At 48.3% G+C, this 20,732-nt stretch overlaps 1 protein-coding gene across 4 annotated transcripts in view; it reads left to right on the top strand.

Moving 5' to 3' along the window:
- Positions 1 to 15,712, top strand: part of LOC135914392 (uncharacterized) — a 34,441-nt gene extending 18,729 nt beyond the window's left edge. For 2 of the 4 annotated variants that reach the window (XM_065447214.2, XM_065447212.2), the window contains 9 exons: positions 853 to 1,173; positions 2,820 to 2,909; positions 4,595 to 4,732; positions 6,317 to 6,558; positions 9,935 to 10,032; positions 11,069 to 11,198; positions 13,184 to 13,351; positions 13,657 to 13,767; positions 15,231 to 15,710. In XM_065447214.2, the coding sequence (XP_065303286.2) occupies positions 853 to 1,173; positions 2,820 to 2,909; positions 4,595 to 4,732; positions 6,317 to 6,558; positions 9,935 to 10,032; positions 11,069 to 11,198; positions 13,184 to 13,351; positions 13,657 to 13,767; positions 15,231 to 15,368 (1,436 nt within the window). In that variant the 3' untranslated portion in view covers positions 15,369 to 15,710. Of the gene's footprint in view, positions 1 to 852; positions 1,174 to 2,819; positions 2,910 to 4,594; positions 4,733 to 6,316; positions 6,559 to 9,934; positions 10,033 to 11,068; positions 11,199 to 13,183; positions 13,352 to 13,656; positions 13,768 to 15,230 lie in introns of all 4 variants that reach the window. The other 2 variants (XM_065447216.2, XM_065447213.2) reach the window with 2 other exon arrangements.
- The last annotated feature ends 5,020 nt before the right edge of the window (positions 15,713 to 20,732 follow it).

Below are 20,732 nucleotides of genomic sequence, written 5' to 3'. Positions count from 1 at the left end.
ACATTTAAAAAACTATACTTTTTAAAAGTATCAGAAATAAAAACTAACACACACACACACACACACACACACACACACACACACACACACATATATATATATATATATATATATATATATATATATATATATATATATATATATATATATATATATTTATTTATTTATTTATTTATTTATTTCTGATACTTCTAAAAAAACTATAATAATGAATCTATCTAAGTCCACAGTCAGACGAAGGCCTCTCCCAGAAGCGATCTGCTATTACCCCTGTTCTGCGTTAGCTGACTACGTGCTGTGCCTGCAAATTTCCTGATGTACCGCCTAATCTACTATCGCCCTCGACCCTTCCCTTGGCACCCCATTCTGTTACTAGAGATCAGCTATTGCCTCCACTATATGTATTACATCACCTGGTCATGTACAGTTCTTTCTTTATTATCCCAACGCCGCTGAGTAATATACTAGAACACAGTAGCTGAGGCCAACCCCTTACCGTTCCCAGCTTTTCTTTCATAAATTTCTCTCTCTCCTAATCAATATACAGTTTCAGCTAGCCCATGTTTCCTCTCTGATCGATACTACCGTCTTCCTTTCTCCTATCCCGTTAAGCCCCTCCCCTCCCGCCACCCTCCTTTTCCCTATTTGCTCGCTGCGTCGTCTTTGCTTCATTTGAAGTTTACTTGTAGCACTGCCCCAGAAGGTTAGCACACTTCAAATAATACTCGGCTGGGATTCACAAAATAATATCTGGAACGCTCCCGGGCATTGCGTAGATAAAGCGCGGAAATCGCTGTGCCAGAGCAGCACAGTCTTCCGAATTGAAGGCGGCTGGTTTGGTGCCGTGTGCAGTCGCCACGGGACGGCGCCCGACCCCTCCGCCGGAAACGCGCGCGCGGGACGGTCTCCCACGCCGCGACAAAAAAGATGATGAACCGGCCGAAGAGGAACAACCCGAAGAGGAATCCGAGCACGAAAAACCTGCGGTGGAACAACCTCCAGGGGAGCATCCCGCAGCGGAAGAACCTTCAACGGAGCATCCCGAGGGTGAAGAACCCTCTGAGGATGAGAACAAGGCCGAGGAAGAGCGCCTTGTCGCCACATCGACTCGACGTCCTGCTGCCAAGTCCCGGACGAAGTCCCGGACGAAGTCTCGGACGAACGTCAAGGCGGGTGAGAGGTTTCCTCCTAGTACCCCTAAGGACGATATGCAAAATCCGCAAGTGCGCTTTTTCGCACATGTAGTTTGACCGAAACAAGAGCTGACAGCAAGTCCGACCTCGTACTGCAGTCGTAAGCAATTTAGGGCGTTAACGTGCGGATTGGCGCAGCCATCCCTATTTTACCAAGCTCCCTTCCTATATCACCATCAAAGCTTTCAAAACGTGTCTCTTCGACGCACATACTACTAGCGAGATCGCGGCGATCTTGCCTGTAAGGCAACAGTTTGGAGAATGAGGGAACCCTCAACCTGGGGAGCCAACGTCTCCACAAAGGGACTCGTCTTCTTCATAAACCACAACGAAGAGAAGCCCTGACGAAGGCACGTCAGCTCTTGTCGACACGTTGGCTTCAGACTAAGGCTGTCCTCGTTCTCTCACTGCTGATCAAGTATACCCATCTTGCTGCAACCAATGTTTTGTTTGGACTGGTTAGGACTAGTTAGATGAATGCACCTTCCTATAACCTGCCCAAGCACGTTCGCGTAACAGTTTGCACCATCGTGGGCACCCTGTGTACATTTAACTCGTTGACAGTGCTTGGTTCTCGTGTGCCGTGAATGTTTTATTCCAGTTCTCGCTCAAGCTGCGCTCGCAGTTATGCTTGACGTCGAGCCACGAGCGTATTAACTACAGCATGATGGGGCAATCATCACGTGTACACGCTGCTTGTGCGCAGTTTGGATTTATCTCACTGATCGCTGGTTGCAGCTAGGATGGACGCCCTGTAAGTTACGAGGCCGATTGCTTACACTGTTGCCGTTGCTGAGTTGTTTCTTCTGCGGGCACAGTGGCCCCCGATAAGACAAGCATAAATTTATCGCATCCCTGACATCTGTTTGTCTGCCTTCCTGCGCTCTCATCACTATATGGCTTGCCAAAACTGTTAGTTTGGCGAATAGGCATGGTTGCGTACGTAGAAAAATAACTCCGAAAGATATAAGGAATGACAGACGGGGAATGGACATGTCCCCTTCTCCCTACTCCCATATTCTTCTTATCTCACGTCGTAAAGCGAGAAAAAGAATGAAAGAAAAAATTCAGCGGTAGTTGAGGCGCCAACTTCGTTCTCGAACATGAGCTGTCGCTGCTGGAACCGATATCGCGAATCCTTCGGTGTGTGAGGCTTGCCAAGTCTATCAAGATATATATATATATATATATATATATATATATATATATATATATATATATATATATATATATATATATATATATATATATATATATATATATATATATATATATATATATATATATATATATATATATTTACGATCCTTGACTACAAAGGCTAAGTATAACATGCGACAGTCACCAGCGTCGTTATCAGTATTCGCGTTGTCGGCAAATAAATGTACAAAAAAGAAAGCAAAAAGAAAATGGACTTGGAAAACCTAGGTAGAAGGCGACAACAAATACCTTTAACCTCAAGTACACTGAAACCCTCAAGTACTTAGCAAGCGCCAATGAGCGAATGCCTCGAGGACCGTACTCGCAGCGTTTTTATTGTTTTCTTTTGTTTCACAAAGAACGTGAGAGGTCGCACGGGAAGAACGTTACACGGCGTTATTTGCTCGTAAACCCGCGCTCTCGCAGGGAAGAAGGCGCAACCGACGTCGCCACGGACGACGGTGACAAAGACTACGACGCAGGAGCCTACCGTCGGAGTCCAGCGGCTTCCGGAAAGTGAGTGGTGCCTGGTTCAAATCAAGGCCGCGCGTTTAACCGAACGTCCTGTAACAAAAGTATGACGTGAGTGGACGTGGTCTGAGGCAGAGAGCGAAGTTTTCGAGCTAAACTATTTTTCGCAAACCCTCCCGGTATTTGGCGACCGTGGCTGCTGTTGCTGCTGCCGTCTTACCGAATGGCTCTCTCACACGCAAGACAGCTCTCGCTTGTAACGGATAATCTTATATCTGTAGCCCCATCTCTGGTGCTACTATGGCTGTACCAGTGGCCTGCTGTATTTTCTACGGAATCACGCAGTGAAACGACAGTATGTCTGCAACAGTTAGGTGCGGGCCTTCACGCTCATCATTCCGTAACTGTACTGTACTGTACTGTAACTGTACAATGTACTGCCTTTAGCCTTGCCATCCAAGACCTTCACTGTGTCTATATCAATGCTGAATAAATAAATAATAAAAGAAAATTGCTCACGGCCGTCTTCACGCGTTGAGGCTTCACTGTAGTCCACCTAGGTGCTGCAGCAAAGCATCGATAAACGCGTGCAGGCGCTGCCAGGCAGCCAGGCAAGTGGCGGCACCGCGCAACTGATTGGTGTACTACAGCGCTGGCGCCATGTGGAAGCCTTCGTGCCGCCCGCGCCAACGCCACCAACATTCCTTCAGTGTTCCTACAATACGATGCGCGTTGAATCGAATCGACAAATCCGGCTGCCGCCGAAGTTTGTCAGCCTGCCTCGTAGTTAGCGAAAAAGGCGGAACTCATTGGCAGTATTGGTGCTTTTGTGGCTCTCGAACACTCGTAACAGAACAGTTTTACCTTGATCGAATAGCTGCTAGGTTTCGCCGAACCGTGAGCAAGTGTTGGCTTCCAGCACGTGTCTTTTTGGAGGCATGTTTAGGATTCTGCCCGTGCCAACGTCCATTTCGTGCGACAAGCAATTAAGGCACTTCGGTGTGCGCGACGCGTAGTTAATATTTCAGCGAAATCGCAGGCCAGATCTTGTGGCGACAGCTTTTCTTTTCCACACTTTCCACCCGTTCTAATCAGGTCGTACCGTGGTGGGTTGGACGCAGTCGCGCCCTGTCCGATTGCTCGACTGCCTACATCCCAGTAGCCGTCATGTGTTGTAAGTGGGAATAATGGAAAATGAGATGGTTTATTTGACCCGGCTTGGACATCGCATAGGTTGATAGCGAGAAAGAGTAAGGCTTCAAACACATTTTGTACTTTATCCTTGGTTCGCCGTCACTTTTTCAGTTTCTAATGAGATCAGAGAAGAAGATGGCTTTATATGGTGGCGCTTACCGGGATGACATCATACCTTAGTTTCCTTGACTGACTGTGCTGTAAAAAAATAAAATAAAAATACTAAAGAAAAGAAAAAGCCATCATGGGGTTACTGCTGGAGTCTTCGAGGGTCCCTTGTTCATCTGCTTGAAGGAAACATTGAATTGTCGCCGTCATCATCATTACTGTCGTTCTCAATAATCGCACATTGTTCTTGATGAATGTATTGAAATACAACAACAACGATAATAATAATAACAGTCAGCACTGGCATTGTGCTTGAACATGTATTGAACTGTCGGCGTCGTGTTGATACCGTCAGCAGTGCCGCGCTTCGTTGAACAGTTCGTTGAACTATATGACGCTGTGGCAACCATGGTCATCTTTGTTGCCAGTGTCGCACCCCCTGCTGTGCACGGTGTCATCGCTGGCCGTCGAGGAGCTGCGATACCCGCACCAGTACTGCACGCACATAATCTACACGCACGCCGAGTTCGACTTCGCCAAGAAGAGCTTCGTCGCCCCCATGGCCTGTGAGTGACGTGTCGTTCTCTCAGCCTGGCGTAACTGGAACGCGCATGCGCGGCAATGAATGAGAAAGTGACGTCACCGATGTCGTCATTGACCGGAAGCAGTCGGTGTCGCCGACGCCAATGTTTATTTTACTATGACAGTGGAACGACAGTCACCGGAAACCATGTGCTGATTGCAGGGTCATAGTTGTCATAGCCGGTGGCTATTTATCGTGACAGTGGAGAGCGGACAAGGGAAGCGCGCACAACATTCACTGAGCCTTTGTCAGGTCGTACCGTCTAAAAGTTCACGCCTCGTACGATCCCAGTACTTAGGTGCACTGAAAAGCATCGATAATTGTCGACTATGTGCCCTCCTCCTACTCGGCATCGCCATAATTATTGCCACGACCGCCACCGCTACTGTCAGCCTAATTATGTCGCACGGCAGGACAAAAGTCTCTTCGGGGATCTGAATTTGCCCCGGTTTTCTGTCGACAGCCACTATTTATTTCAATTTTATCCTCTCATCACTCCGACTGATACTTCCACCCTCGATTGCGTCCCATTTACGTTCGCATGCTTCGTCGCATTCTAATGTCTTGCCGCCTACCTGTTATACGCATTACATGGCCTGCCTATGGTTTCGCTTTTCTTGTTAAACGGGCCATCGAACACCTTTCAAGCCGCCGTTTTTCGGTCGTGGGCCCCTTGGCCACTCGCATATCATTTTCTATTCCATTGTAAAGTTAGCTTTCCCGCTAGGAAGTTTGTCGAGTTAAAGGTGCCATATTCATTTTTTTTTAATTAGGCGCGTGCAAGCACAGTTCGCTTGTCTTAGGACACTGGAAGTGTAGGCGAGGCGCTCAGGACGAATTCCATGCTCGAGGGAGAAGCCCCATCATGGGCAGCTAGCGCTTCGTCTTCATTGGTACCATTCCCGGTGCCGCCGTAATTTGGGCGAACCTGCATTGAAGAGAACCCGAATTACAAGTTATGGAACGGGTCTAATCACATACACTGGCGCGGCAGCATTTACATGCCCTGTCACGCATAGAAGCATAAGATTCGTTGGTCACGGGTGTTGCTCGGGTTAATCCTTCTGCTTTCGCTTACTTGAAAATGGTAAATTAAGTTTGATTTAAAGGGACCGCTGAAGGGAAACACGAAATCAGTATAGAATGATAATATATTATTGGAGAACTCTAATTTCGCTTATTTCGCGGTAATAGGTTCATTGTTAGAAAGTAAGCGGTCCAAGTTTCAGTTTTGAATTTCGCGCCGAAATTCCAGGGCTGTTACAATGTATGTGTGACGTCACATAGACAAAGCAATTTTTTTTTACATTTCGGCCGTTGTGGTTCAGTAAAGGTTCTTGAAACTTGGTATGTTCAGTCTTTGGCTTTACTGGAATACGATGTAATTCATTTTCATCGATAATCCGTGACGTCATGGCGAACTGGTGCTGCGGGAATTTCAGTGCAGCGTCGCCAGCCGTCCTTCATTTTTTTGCGTGTTTTCTGGCTTGCCAGGCGTCTTCTCTTGGTGTGAGTGGCTGTTTTTTTTTTTTTGTATTGCGGACGAACGCGTCGCTCATCCTCGCAGCGCTGAGCTTCACCTCGTTCCTGGAGAGCAAGTCCAAGTGGGCCAACAACACCGAGGGTCCGCGCTACTTGGTCTCCCTGTCGCCGGCGTTCGTGGCGCAGCACGCGCCAGAGATGGCGGCGGGTCACAAGTCGGCTTGGGACATGGCGGCCTGGCTGGAGGCCAAGGACCTCGCGGGCCTCGCCCTCGTCGAGCAGATCCTGACGCCCGAAAACGCGGACTTCTACGTCAAGTTCAGCTTGGTATGGCTGCGCTTGCGGGGCGACCGTTAGTGTGTCGCGCGCATAGAGTTTCTCACTACATTACCCAGAGGGAAATCTGGCGCTGCTGCGCTGTGGTATGCATGGGAATGCCGGTATATTGTGGATTCAGATTGGCATCGTTCTCGTAGAGACAGGACGCCTTGAAGACGCGCTTGGCAAGTACCGTTCCGTCTGTCACAATGATTCATTTTCTACTAGAACAGCACGTGAAAAGCTGTTTTAGCTTTATTATTACGCGAAAACATGTTTTGTTTAACTATGAGAACTTGTTATTGTGTGTACGACTACATGTTACGTAAGAAGTATCAGCGGGCCGCTAAAGTTGGAGGACAGACGACAAGGTTCGCGCTCGCTTTGAAACAGTTGGTCGTCTGCTCTTGCTTTTCTTCGCTTGGTGATGCATCGTGGGTGAGTAAAGATGTAATATGCGTGAATGGAAACATTTTATGAAGATTTTACTTTGAGAACGCGTTATTTGCGTAGCCATATCCACGTTTTAGCGAAGCCTCTTACAACACCAGCCAACACGAGCCTCGCAGACACATATACCGTCATTCCCATGACGGCACGGTGCCCCCTTAAGAAACTCCCATAGACGGTGGCGCCAGATTACCCTCTAGGTGTTATAGTGAGAAACTCTATGGTCGCGAGGTCCCGCCAGCCACTACCACGCCCTGGCCTTCGAGATTGCGCACGCTGGTGCAAATCTTGGAGGCCACGACCTGGCGCAATCTCGGAGGCCATTTTGTGGTCGTTGGCCGGCGAGATCGGGCCGCACGCTGACGGTTGCTCTGGCCTTCGAGATTGCGCACGCTGGCGCGAATCTCAGAGGCTACAACATGGCGCAATCTCGGAGGTCATGCTCACGCTATAGAATTTCTTATCGAGACTTCTAGAGGTAAACTTGGCGCTGCTATCGTTCAACCACCGCTTGTAGGAGTCCTATGAGGGCGTTACGAGAAGTTTTTTCAGTGCTGATGCAAACCTGTAGATCTATAGACATTTTTTTGAGATCGATATTGATTATTGGAAATTGAAATGGCGCCGAATTGTGGGTCATAAGCTTGTTTCCAATAATTTGTGTTTGGAATAACTTTTATCATAGGTGGCGCGTACAGATGTGCAAATGCGGCGACCCGTTACAAAGTGAAAGGCACCACGTCATCATCATCATCACCATTGCTAACTACTCACCCCCCCCCCCCCCCCCAATTGAGACAGAATATACTCTATATATCGTCATTTATTCTAGATCAAGTCGAACTTGCTGGAGAGTTGATCGTGTAATTAACATACGGCATATACCATACTTACTTTACAAGGTCTGCCTTCGTGCAAGGACTGCACGGCCACTTCAGCGTGAGGAAGCTTGAAAAAATTGAAAAAAAAATAAAGCTTCACTAAGCGTCGATTGCATACCACGTGCTGGTTAATTTCCGCGAGCCGCTACTAGATAGAACTATAGTTGTCCTGTCAACGATGGCATTATCGTCACCACCGTATTCCGCACTCGGCACCGAACACGAGAGCTTCTTACTCGCGTCTGTCCGACCCAAGGTGGCCCCAGAGAAAAATTCGGAAATGTTTTGCTGGGGAATCTTAACTCTGTTTAACCGCAAAGCGTACATTTTCCTAGGTACTACGGAGAACGGCGCGCTTTGCTTCGTCGGCCGGCTAAACTTCCGTGCAAACGGCATCACGGCAACCGATGCGGAGTCTGTAACGTCCTTGACATAAGAATTGTTACAGCGCAAACACATGCAACCACAAAGTATGAAGGGCGGGACACACGCGCTTGTGTCCCGTCCTTCATATACCTTGTGGTTGCATGTGTTTGCGCTGTAACAATTTTTATGTCAAGTATGCACCAACTTGCCCAGAAAGAAGTTTTAATCTGTAACGTCCAGGCGTCGGTTCTTTCGTCGCCTGTGGTTGGCCTGTGTCACTGTGGCGTACACGCAACGTAAGGTTTTCCGGCTTTTCAGTGCCCGCCATGCGTCTTGGGCGCTCGACCAGTGGCGTGGTCGTCGCCTATAAGAAGAGTTCGGGCCCACATTAGACACGCTGTGCGCATGCGCCGCCTTTAGGCATGAACAAGAACTGCAGTATAACCTACAAACGAATATTTAACGCTAAAGAACGAACTCGCAGCAACAACTTCTCGTTATCCATTTGTGTGTGGTATATATATCCATATGTGTGTGGTATGTATCCATTTGTGTGGTTCACCCCGGTGGGTGAACGCGAAACGCACCCGCTGCCTCGGCGATCACGTGATATGTAGAAAATTTTTATTTGAATGCAGCATAAGAATGAGCAAAAGTCTGCAAACTAATTTTTCTGTTGTGCTGGCACTCTAAATAAACAACGAAATCGATTTTACCATCACATCTTGTTTTTTTCGGACTGCCTGATTATTTTCGGAGTTTTTCGCGGCATTGTCCGTCCCTGAAAAAAAAAAGAAAAAAAAAACCATCATTCCGTGACTGCATGTGTTCTTAGTCCGCCGTGAGTGGTTGGCGTTATCTTACAAGTTACCTTTTCGTACATAGCAGTCTGAGTATAGTTCGAGCCTTCAGGGAGTAGCCATAAGTCTGCCTCGCGTACATAGTAAATCTAGAAAAAAAGAAAGAAAAGAAAGAGTGTGGGCCTTACACGAGTAACTATGGTAATAAATCAAACTTATTACGTGTGTCAGCCGCACATTAGCAGAACGTGTTTTTCCCCTTTGGTATAGGTTACTAGTGAACTCAGATTTTGGTAGATGTATTGTTTTGACGAGCTTTGTTAGCGCTTCCACTTGAGGGTTTGTGATGGTCTTGCGCAGAAGGCTATGAGTTAATTGTCTAAATGTCGAGCTGTATGCGCCAAACAGACGTGTTATCAGGATGAGGGGGTTATCAGGACCCGCCGTGGTATGTCGCTTTCCATTGGCTTTGGCGTTGCGCTGCCTAAGCGCGAGGTTGTGGGATCGAATCCCTGCAGCCACATTTAGATGGGGGCCAATTGGCAAAACACCCCTGTGTCGTGCATCCTGCGCGCGTTGGGGAAACGCAGGTGGTGAAAATTAATGCGGAGCGCCACCACTACTGCGTGCCTCGTAATCGGATCGTGATGTTTTGACACGTAAAACCCCAGAATTTAAGGTGAATTTATTTGCAAGGCGCTACATTCTGCGCATGCGTAACTCTTCCTTCTAAGTCAGGCGTGTGCTACCTGGTTCATTTACTTGCATGCATTAGCGTTGGATTGCTCCGATGCTACGCGAACCCTTCGCCGATCAGAGCTTTGAGCTGTAAGTCAGGGCAACATTTGGGCCAAATATCATTTCCTTTGCTCTCTTTTGTCGCAACAGGTGTTCAAAGATGCCCAACAAGTTAGTCTCGAGTTTGTTCTCGGGTTTTCCTCGGGGTACTTGAACGAGCTGCAACCAAAACTCAAGATTCTCTCATCGTGAGTACAGCAGTTCTGACTTTATCTTTCTGGCCGTTTTTCTTTTTGATATTAATTCTTGGATGGCTTTTTCATGCTTTAGTACAGCACTCTGCATACTTACGTTCCTCTACCTATTTGTCGCTTCCCGGTAGACGCGTCATTGGGTTCTCGTATGAAGACATGCTCCACGTCGTTACGGCTTAGTAGTTCTGATGCGCTTGTTTGCGCATTTCACTCGGTACAGCGAAATTCACAAAAGCTGACACAGACGCAAGAAGGGACACTGGTCCTCTTCGTGTGTGCCCCTCGTTGTGTCTATTTTACTTCTTGTGCCTGGTTACTTGCAATAACAAGTTGTATGTAGTGTTTGGACTGATTTGTGTAATCTTGTCTGAAGCCTCTGGTGCGTCATATGTGCAGCCACGCAAAAGGAAAAAAAAAATACTGAAAAGACGCAAAGGTACAGGCTCCACAACACCGCGCCGCCGCAAACACAGAGGCTTCTGTAAAGTGTGTCGTGTCCGCACTTTTCTGGCACAATTTGTTCGACGTGCGCCTGCGGTTATTATGAACAGGAGCACGCACATCAGTGGCACCGTGTGCAAAAAAAAAAAAAAAAGCCTGAACTTGCTGTCGCAAGTCTTTCAGTTCGCACTGTTATTTGAAGAGCCTTTAGTTAGTTTTGATTAGCTCGTAACACTTTGCAGTACAAGTAGATGTGCCACTCCAGTAGACGAAGTAAAAGAAAAATTCACCATAATAATGCATTAACCGTGGCCTCCAAGAGCAGTGCACCGAGGTAATCTCGGAGGTCATGGTTTGCTAAAGGAGTTTTCTGTAAATCCGCAAGGTGGAGGAAATTACGCGCACGGAAGAATTCCCATACAGCTGGCCGTTAATGGCTATGGGATGCTGCACTCACGCACACACTTTTTCTCGTCAGATTTTAAAGCTAGGCGTCTTTGGGATGCGTTTGGGATGGAGGTTAGGGAGGTCGCTCGGGAACGCCGCCTGTGAAATCAACGCTGAATCGTTCTTCCATCTTATGGCGCAGGCAAGTCCACTACATGATCTTGGAGACGCACGTCAAGCAGTTCCCCGATAACTGCGTCGCCCTGTTCCCCACCGCTTTCAACGTGTCCCGCAACCCCAAGGTCCTCCAGCTAAAGAACAACCTGTTTCCGGTACGTTTTGTCATCGCAACCCACATTTCCGTCGCACTCTTCATGGTTGTTCGGTTTGTGGCACTTTAGTGGTCTCGTATCACCGCTGGCGACGTCAAGTTGCAATGTATTATGGACGACGCAGCCGCGAAACTAACTGCATCTGAATATGATTAGATTGAAAATATGTCAAATTACTTCTGCGGAAGCCCGAAAGGCGGAAGAAGGTAAATGAAAGAAAAATGAGTAATTTACCCAACTGTAGCACGAAGCTACAAAGAAAACGCATGCGGGTTACTCAGCAGGAAAGATTCGCAGTTGAAGAAAAAAAAGTCGTCCTGGCCCGGTGATCGAACCACGGATCAACGCCTTCTAGGGCGGTCGCTGCACCCTCTGAGTCAACTGGGAAAAAGCTCAGGGTTTTTTGAAAGAACAGATATTCACCCGTGCGCGTCACTCGTACAACAGTGGTATGTATCAATACATGTGCATACAATGACTACAATGTGCGTTACAATACTATGTGCATTACATCCCGCTCGATATAATCAAAGCAAAAAGGAAGAAAGTGCACTAAATGGTCTTTGGTGCTTTTCTGCACTGCCGAACTTCAAAAACACCATTACAGTGCACGTACAAAAACAATATTTGTCAACCTCGGATTCATAGATGAGACCCGAGGCTTACACGAGCACAGAGTCTTTACTGAGACAAACAGAAGCTTTTTAACGTCAATCTGAACGCAGCAGAACATTTGCTCGATATGTGGTAAAAAAAGAAATTCAATTTCTTTTACGAGCCAGAACCGCGATATGATTATGAGCCACGCCTTAGTGAGGGGCTCCAAATTAATTTTGACCACCTGGGGGTCCTTCGACGTGCGCCCAATGCACGGGCGTTCTTGCATTTCGCCCCCGTCGATCGAAATGTGGCCGCCATCACCGGGATTTGATCCCGCGACCTTTGCAGCGCAACGCCGAAGTCGTTACGCCAGCAAGGCGGGTCATATACGGGTAAGTACAGCGTAGACTAGCGACGAAAAAACTCGCCTTCACCAAGTTTAAACAGCTGTTGTTTTAGATGCCCCTTTTAGATTGCCCGTTTTTCGGTCAGTCCAGGGTACATCCGTACATCCCTTTATTTGATTGCCGAGATCGCTCTGCAGTCTTGTAGCAGTCAGGTTTGAGAACGTTTTAATGATTATGACGAAGCGAATGCACATTTATCTCTATCTTTTTTTCTTTCTTTTTTTTTTTTGCTGAGCGGATAGTGCTGGGCGTGTGTCTTTGTATCACTGATTTTGGGACGAAAATAGGATATATCGGAAAGTTTTTAATGGGCGGTTACGATATCAATGTTTAACCAACTAATATTTCAGCAAGAAACAACGAAATTTTAGTCTACAATTATCCTAGCATCTGCACTAAACAAACAAAAACACTTTTGCTGTGCGCGAACGCCCAACTTGAACGACTTGAATCTCCTTACCTTTTTGTGAATTTGCGATGCAGGTGTATTCGAGAGCATCTTCTGAGTGAAAGATACTATAACCGTGGCCGCACCCATCGCTGGTGCAACTACCTGTTTGTGCACTAGTGCAGTTCTTGGAAGTGCTCCTGCAGGAGTAACCGTTTACAGACCTCCTGCGCATTCCCTCCCGCGCGCGCGCTGTGTTAATTTTCTTCCTATTTTTCTCTCTCTATTTCACTTTCCCTTACACGTAATGTAGGGTAGCAAACCGGACGTTCGTCTGGTTGACTTCCCTGCCTTTCATACTGTTGCTCTCACTCTCTTTCTCTCTCTCCTATGCGGGTAATGAGAAAGAAAATAGGGGATATTGTCCTCGTACTATCGACGACAAAAATACACGTAGGCTCGAATGAGTCGGTGACAGCGGTGCTTATTATTATTATTATTATTATTATTATTATTATTATTATTATTATTATTATTATTATTATTATTATTATTATTATTATTATTATTATTATTATTATTATTTGCAGAGGTCAGCGTTGCAGTACGTGGAGACGCTAAACGCGGCAGGTCCGGGTACCCACGCCAAGGCGTGCATTTCGGTGCTCATGGGCGTGCTCATGTACATTGTACCGAAGGGTCTCATCCACGCGCCATCCCAGGACTGCATCGACTTCTCCTGGTGCACCTACTCCGACGTAAGCACGATCATTCGATCAAGCATGGCCTCCAAGATCGGAGCAGCGTCTCGTTATTCCGGAGGCCATGGGGGTGTGAAGTACAAGAGTTGACACCTTGAAGAGAAAAGTGGCGCTTTTCATCTCCACGTTCCTTTTGCGCCACGTTTAAAAGCAGAAAACTATTCGACATTCCGAGTCCATATTCTAAACCCAGATTATGCTTTCTTCCGAATATTCGTATCCGATTCATTTGGAAAAGTTCACTGTTTGGAATACAACTAGAACTTACACTCTACGGTCGCGACTGTGGCGCTTGGTCGCAGGTATGTCATTCCAAGTCCAAGTTCAAGTACTACGAGTGGGCGGAAGCCGTGACTCAGTCTGAACAGTCCCGGATGTACATGTTCGACGACGAGACCACAATCGTCAACAAGGTATGTCGCTTTCGCTCGAACCTGTCGACTTTTCTCGCTATGGCTACGTTGGCTATGGCTACGCTATGGCTACGCTATGGCTCGCTACGGCTACGTATGGCCACGCAACCCGGAAGTAGCGGCGTCGAGTCAGAAATCGGGCTCTGAGACAGCTCGACTCGACAGTGTTTACATGAACTCGTACCTGACGGGTCGAGATTATTGCGATAGACTGCATGTAAGCCAGAGATAGGACAGCATGTGTCTGGTTAATGGTGCTGGCTGCGCACCACGGACCCGATCCGTCCGTATTACCACGTGCCCTTCAAGTGGATCGGGTTGGGTCAACCTATCTCGTGTCAGTCGGGTTGGTTCAGCTCGACTCGACGCTCGCCAGATCTAACGGTGACATTCGGGTAGAAGTTTGCTTTCGGGTTTGTCTTTCACGTGTTTTCGTCACTTACAGTTGTTGCGCGAAAAAAAACCCCGTTAAATATTACAGATACGAACTCGCCCAAACCAGGACTCTACAAAGGGCGCCTTTTCGTCATAAAGCTGAGCGAATTTGCAAGGACTTAGGGCTTAAAAAATATCAACGAGAATGAAGACATACGTCTTCTGGTCGACGCGCGTCATGCGAACGATTTCAATCTGCCTTCGATCATCCAAATTGTCACGTTTGAACCGCAGTCTTTCGAGACCTAACACGCGTGTCCGTGTTTGGATGGATTGACACTGCTTTTGCTGGAGCAAACGTAGATAGATATCCTTTAGCTTTCTTTCCTTTTTAGCCACACTGCGATCCTTCAGATGATAGCCGGCGTTTGCGTTGCGATTTCGGGGCTTTCTTTTGTGCTTGCCTTCTTTTACGCTTGCTTTTATGCGAAGCATATTGCAATCACTCAGTTCAGCCCTTGGGCGCGGCTGCGCAGCCACCATTGAGGGTATGAGCCATTGTTCATTGCTGCGCGTCTCATATGTGGGTCTGTTCTCTTTTAAGCTTGCTATGTTTGTTATTAAGTTGCTTCTATTTTTATGCGTTGCATATTGCAATCACTCAGTTCAGCCCTTGGGCGCGGCCGGGCAGCCACCATTGACCTTTAGCGCAACCACGTGACGTGACGTCACGACAGCCGGAGGAAAAGCTGGGCCCCAACTCGCGCATTATGCAACGCATTCTTGGCTTAACCAAGCTAAGCCTGGCCATTCCTGTTGTTTCTTCGTCTAGCCGAAGCAACTATAGCCAAGCAACAGGAGTTCACCAGGCTAAACAGTGGTTCAACAACTAAAATAAAGGCTAGTATGCTTCGCATCCTGGGCTTAACCTTAGCTAAGCCACAGCCATTTTTTTAAATATCACGGCTCTTTTTCGTGTTGGTTACTATATAACGTATTAACGACGCCTCTATACACAACACAACCTGTCGATATATGTGTTCAAACGCCCGTGGTTCGCGCGCGGCGTTCTCTGCGATGTTTGTCAGGTGATGAAGACGAAGCACGCAAGTCCCAAGACCTGCGTGTCCCTGTACCGGACGGACCTGGATGACTTTTCCGGCACGTGCAACAACGGTTCGCCGTTCCTCCGGGTGGCCGCCGTTCGCAAGGCGATCCTGTCCTGATGAGTCGGCCGGGCTGCCGGACTTTTTTTTTAGCCCGCAGTCCGCACACACAGCGAGCGAGCTAGAGAGAGAGACCACACACACGCGCACGCTGGCTTACCGTCGTCCATTCTTGTCTTCGAAGAAGATCTCGGGCGACGACGTGTACGTGAGGCACCTCAAAGGACGGCCTCAACCGCCTTCTCAAGCCTCATTCATCTGCACGAACCTCATATCATTTCAGAGACTCCACATCTCTTGAAGAGAAGGCGCGCTCCGCGTGATTACGTCAGTGGTGCTGTACAGTGCGTATTTACGAAAGAAAAACGGCGAAATTTCGAAACCTCGTTTTTCCTTGAGCCTGCCCTTTCTGAAAAACGCAGGCAACGCGTTGTGCTCTTTTCCTGTGGCAGTTACCAGCCTGCTATAGCCTAAAGCAGCACAAGCTAACCTTAACAAATTAGCAGTAACAATTATTTTCGTTCGTCTAACGAGCCTGAAGGGCCAGAACTCGGAACGAGGCAGTCGGACCAGACAGCATTTGCGTGAAGTCTTTTTGTGCAGCGAGGGTGTGGGGGTTTCGTATTTCAGAATGATCGACGTGACTTTCGTTTCTCATTTTGCGGAGAATGTCTTCTTAGCTTACTCCACACGGGGCTGCCGTATCTGGGATCTCATGATAGTGTAACCACTTGCAGAGAAAATTGGTAGGTCAGGTGACTTGTAGATGTCATATGAACATAAACCTACTATATAATGACGCCTCTTAAGGCTGGGAAAATGTAGCAATAGTTAGAAACTGAGGATATAATAAAAGGTAATATAATTAGCAGTATAGTGGGTGGTATGTCAGTACCTGTGTCGTCGTCGTCCTCTGACGTGCCGCCGTTCAGTGCTCTCTCAATTAACTAGCAAGTAAAGTAAAGTAAGTAACGGCGTGCAGTTGATATGCCTGTTCGTTGCAAAGGGCTTAGCCGCATTACATCATCATCATCATCATCATCATCATCATCATCTTCATCATCGGGATGGCGAAGAGCTGGGTCGGAGAAGCAGGGAGAACGACGAGACGTTCATTTGAGGGAAATTTGCGTACTTGTACGTTGAGCTACATGTCTTAAAGAGGCGCGCACCGTAACACCCCGCAAAGGTGCTTGCCCCCATTCAAAAACGTCCTTAAACACTTTTACAGCGAAGCTGTATATGGCTCAGACCCGGGGTTTCGTGGCGTCCGTGTGCAGAAACTATCATCATGTAGGTCGGTCCTGGTGATAGTGCAGAAAGGGTCCAAGCTCAATGGCACATGCACCTGTGGGCTAGGGGACCTGTAACGCGCCTTTGAACTGCCTTTGTCACACTTGGGACCCAAGGAGGTTCTAGGCACAAGGGTAAGAACAGATGTTTTTAAAAAGAAAAATGATTTGTACAACTTTTTCAGAAAGGACTGTTAAAATATTCTCGGTGCCAGCCGCGCCACCACGCTCGTGCCACTGCTCGCGCGTTTGTCGTTGTCGTCTTCTTCCGCAGCTGGCTCTGTTGTGCAAAAAATTATCATCATCAGCAATGGCTCGAGCGTCGTCGTCTTCTTCCACAGCTGGCTCCGTTGCCGCTCATCATTCTAGCGTAGAACTTCTCTTCTGTCGTCGTAATCGGGAGGCCACGTTTACGGGGGTATGAGTCATTGCTTAAGGGGGTATGAGCCATTCATTGTCTTACGTGACGGACACATTTACTAATAGAGGTGATACGTGAATTTACTTGCGTACCTATATCGTCACGATGACCACAGATCAAGGGAATAAATATGTTCGTACCTTTGTTCAAAATTCTGTCACCTCTGTGTCGTGCGCTGAACAGCTTCGCTGGTCATCAGCCTTTACATAGTGGAATGGAATGGCTCACGGATTTTCTAACTAATCATAAAATGACCTCACTATTGAAGGACCTCAGTATTAAAGGACGAATCTCAAGCCGTAAAACATTTTCGAATCCTTCAACTGTAAGTGTATAGTTATCGCACCTATATCCGTCGTTATCCCCCCTTTCGTCTCCGCTATAGCGCTCTGGAAGCTACACAGCGAGAAGCGAAGAGGGCAAAGCCTCAGCCAAAAGTCGAGTGTCGTGGCGGCGAAAAGGCTTGTGGCGGCACCCCGTGCAGTGCAAAGTAATTTACACACTTAAAAGTGAAAAAGGGTGTAAAATATTTCACAGTGTGGCGATCGCGGTGGAGGCTACGTACTCTACGCAGCACGCCACTGTCACGTAGGAGACCACGCGCAGTTACCGCAACTACGCGCAGTAGAAATATGAAATGATTTTTCTATCTTTTTGAAATCGCAGACGTATATTCTTCATTTATGTAACTAGAAATTAGCAGTTATGAGTTACCGAGAATCTTCTCGCGATCACGAAATTAGCCAATAGCGTTGGGGGGTACTGCTTTCGATGACGCTGCGCGACAGCATTGCGGAAGCTATAGAGCAAGCGATTTTTCCCTGTTTATGACACGAGATTGCAAGTTTCCTGCTGCGTGCAGTGCAGTAAAATATGCTTGACATGTTCACAGCAGCCTCTACAACAGAACGGCCATCGTTTTATTACTTTGTTCAAAAAAGTTTTTCCGGGGCCCTTTACCGTATGCAAGGCGACAAGCGATATTCTAACACTCTCTAATATTTATGCCGAATACTGCGACACCATTGCCATTTTGATCTGTGCATGGAAGACATAGCACCAACTTGGCCAAATCTCTAGCTTTACAGCAAATCTGGGCCCGAATTCAGAAAGGTTTTCGTAGTGCATGCTCTTTGACGTTGGCCTAGCTGTCGCCTAAATTCGCTTACTTGTCCAGTATCAGCATTGGCTGGAATTCCTATTGCGAGCAATTCCAACGTAAAGTCAGTTTATTTTTTTTACTATACGGGCTCTGTTTCGCGCGTTCTGAATATAAGGCGGCTGTTGATTTTCTTAATTAGCAAACCGACACCTTCTCCAGGAGGCCTTCCACGGACTGAAGGTCACCTATTCGTCAGCGACAGGCGGGGCCTGGCTGATAACAAGCAACCCGTCGTTCGTTGGTGCCAAACCACGCGTCGAGCAGTCGATCGAGCCAAGCGTGCGTAGTTTGTCCGACGGTTGTCTCGTATACATATCGTTCTCGAAACACTGTCGCGTGCCGGCGAAGAATTCACGGCCGCCCTAATTGCTTCACCGATAACGGCAGTTCGGCCCGATTCGATAGTGTACTCGACCTCCGGAAACCGGTGAAGGGGGCCGGCCTAACATTTTTCAGGGTCGATCTCTTGGAGCGCGCGCGCGCGCGTTCTATAGCTCCCGAACGTATATATCTGTGCAGCGGAATGGATGCTGTTCAGAGTGCACAGCGAGATGGAACGAATGTTTGCTGGAAGTTGTGACCGCTCGAATCGCTGTCAGCTTGTAGATAGTTTTCACGTGACGTCTAACACTCGGCTTCTTACCATACCAGTAGGTGCACACGTGGCGGCTGTGGTGACACTAGTGCACCGTATTGCCAGGCTTACATTGTTTCGATTTTGGATGGTAACCGTTTTTCGCCGGTTTAACACTGTTATCGAGACGTGCGCCTCTCTTGTTGTCGCGTTTCTTTATCACGCGGCTTCTCGACCTGCTATAGTACCCCAAGATGGCGACCACGGTGATATGAACGGAAACCGACGACAGATGTCAGTAGCACTGCAGACAGCCTCACAAAAGCCGGGATAGTTGAGAAGTTATTAGACGCAGCGGTCGAGTGCCGTACGTAACCTCGACCGAATATGTAGTCGCGGCGGAACTGAATCGCGAGAGAGATAAACCAGCGGGACAATAACAGTTGAGTTGGCGAGCGGATTGGGAAGACTGTCCCAATTGATAAACGAGGACTTACGTGATATCGATGAAAGATATTCGAGTATTGTATCGTGCCGGTGCGCATGTGTGGGCACCCGGGGCTGACGCTAACGAGAAAGTCCCGAAAGTGATCACCGATCGATTGATCGATGGAGTTCAGCGTCTCAAAGCGACTCATAAACTTAAGTATACTCGAGCGTTTCTTTCTTCCTTGTCGCCCATGTCCGAATGCGGCCACGTTGCGAGGGGATCAAATCCACGACTGGGTGCTCGGACTGCCGTAGCCAATCGAGCACGTAGCCAATACGAGATTGGGACGCTGCATGCGCTATAGACGCGATTACGATGCCGCGCAGACACAATGTCGGAACGCAAAACTCCAGATTGGCTCCCGTAAAAGAATGCCTGTAGTTTCTTTTTGCCTTCGTTGATACTGGGCCAGCAAGCGCTGTATACGGAAATGAGCGCGCGTACTACAGGGTAGCGCGCGCCAAACTTAGCTCGAAGCGCGGCCGACGTGGCGGCGTGATTTGTATCGGCCGCGGAGGTAAGTGGGCTTGTCCAGATAGTTCCAAGGCTAGCTTCTGCTGCTGTCTTCGCGAACGCGTTTTGTGCAACCTGATTGCCGCGGAATATTGTGGCGGTATGCCACTGCGCGTGCACCAAGCATTCTGCGGCCACTTCTTCTCCAGCAGACTATACGCAGTGACAACCGCGGGTGCGGATTGGGACCGATTTCCGGAAGCTTATAGAATGCGCGCTCCGCATGCGGCACTCTCCTGGGAAGCAGCTATAACCACCGGGCTGAGCTTTAACGACTGATATGGGAGGGAGAGCCATTATACTTACGGACGTGGCTCCGTAAAAACTACCCATTGCGCGCACTTTGTCTTCTAAACGCGACGGACTATTGGGAGGCGAGATCGAATCCCCCGAGTCGTGGTGGGTTGGTGGGGGAGCAAAGATTGCCTCGTTCTGAGCGGGCCATAGCTCGGCGCTCGCAGCGCGCCCTCTGGAAGCTTCCGGAGACTGATCGAGGCGTGCTACTGGCTATAAAGCCCTAGTCATGCCCTAGTCGCTCTAGCGCCGCCTGTCGTCACTTATCAGCGGCCGCCATCGCTTTGGGGGACCGAGTGACTTATGCCCTGGCTTCGATTCAAGGCGGCGTCGTGTTTAGCGGCGGTGGTGGGGACACGGCCATGCCCGCAAATGGAACGGTTCGGCGAGCTGCCCCCCCCTCTCCTAATGATTGGTTTCCGTCGCTTCTGGTGTTGTTCTCTGTTGCTCTTCGTTTTTGCTCAACGGGAAGGCTATTTCAGCTGCGATTTCGGCTCCTTCCTCGCTTGGGTCTCGCGTTGTACGTGTGTACGCGACGAAGGAAGGAAAACAAACTGCGGCCGATTCATTCCAGATGCATCCGCGGTCTTTAGGCGCCACGCCCGAGGACGATGCTGCGATGCGCGTGTATATACGAGGCGCTGTTTTGGTGCCATCAAGAAGCGCGATGTCATTCGC

This window comes from Dermacentor albipictus, chromosome 7 (genome assembly GCF_038994185.2).
Source record: "Dermacentor albipictus isolate Rhodes 1998 colony chromosome 7, USDA_Dalb.pri_finalv2, whole genome shotgun sequence".
Taxonomy (NCBI): Eukaryota; Metazoa; Arthropoda; class Arachnida; order Ixodida; family Ixodidae; genus Dermacentor; species Dermacentor albipictus.
Note: the sequence above shows the minus strand (reverse complement) of the source record. Positions and strands in the feature narration are given on the sequence as shown.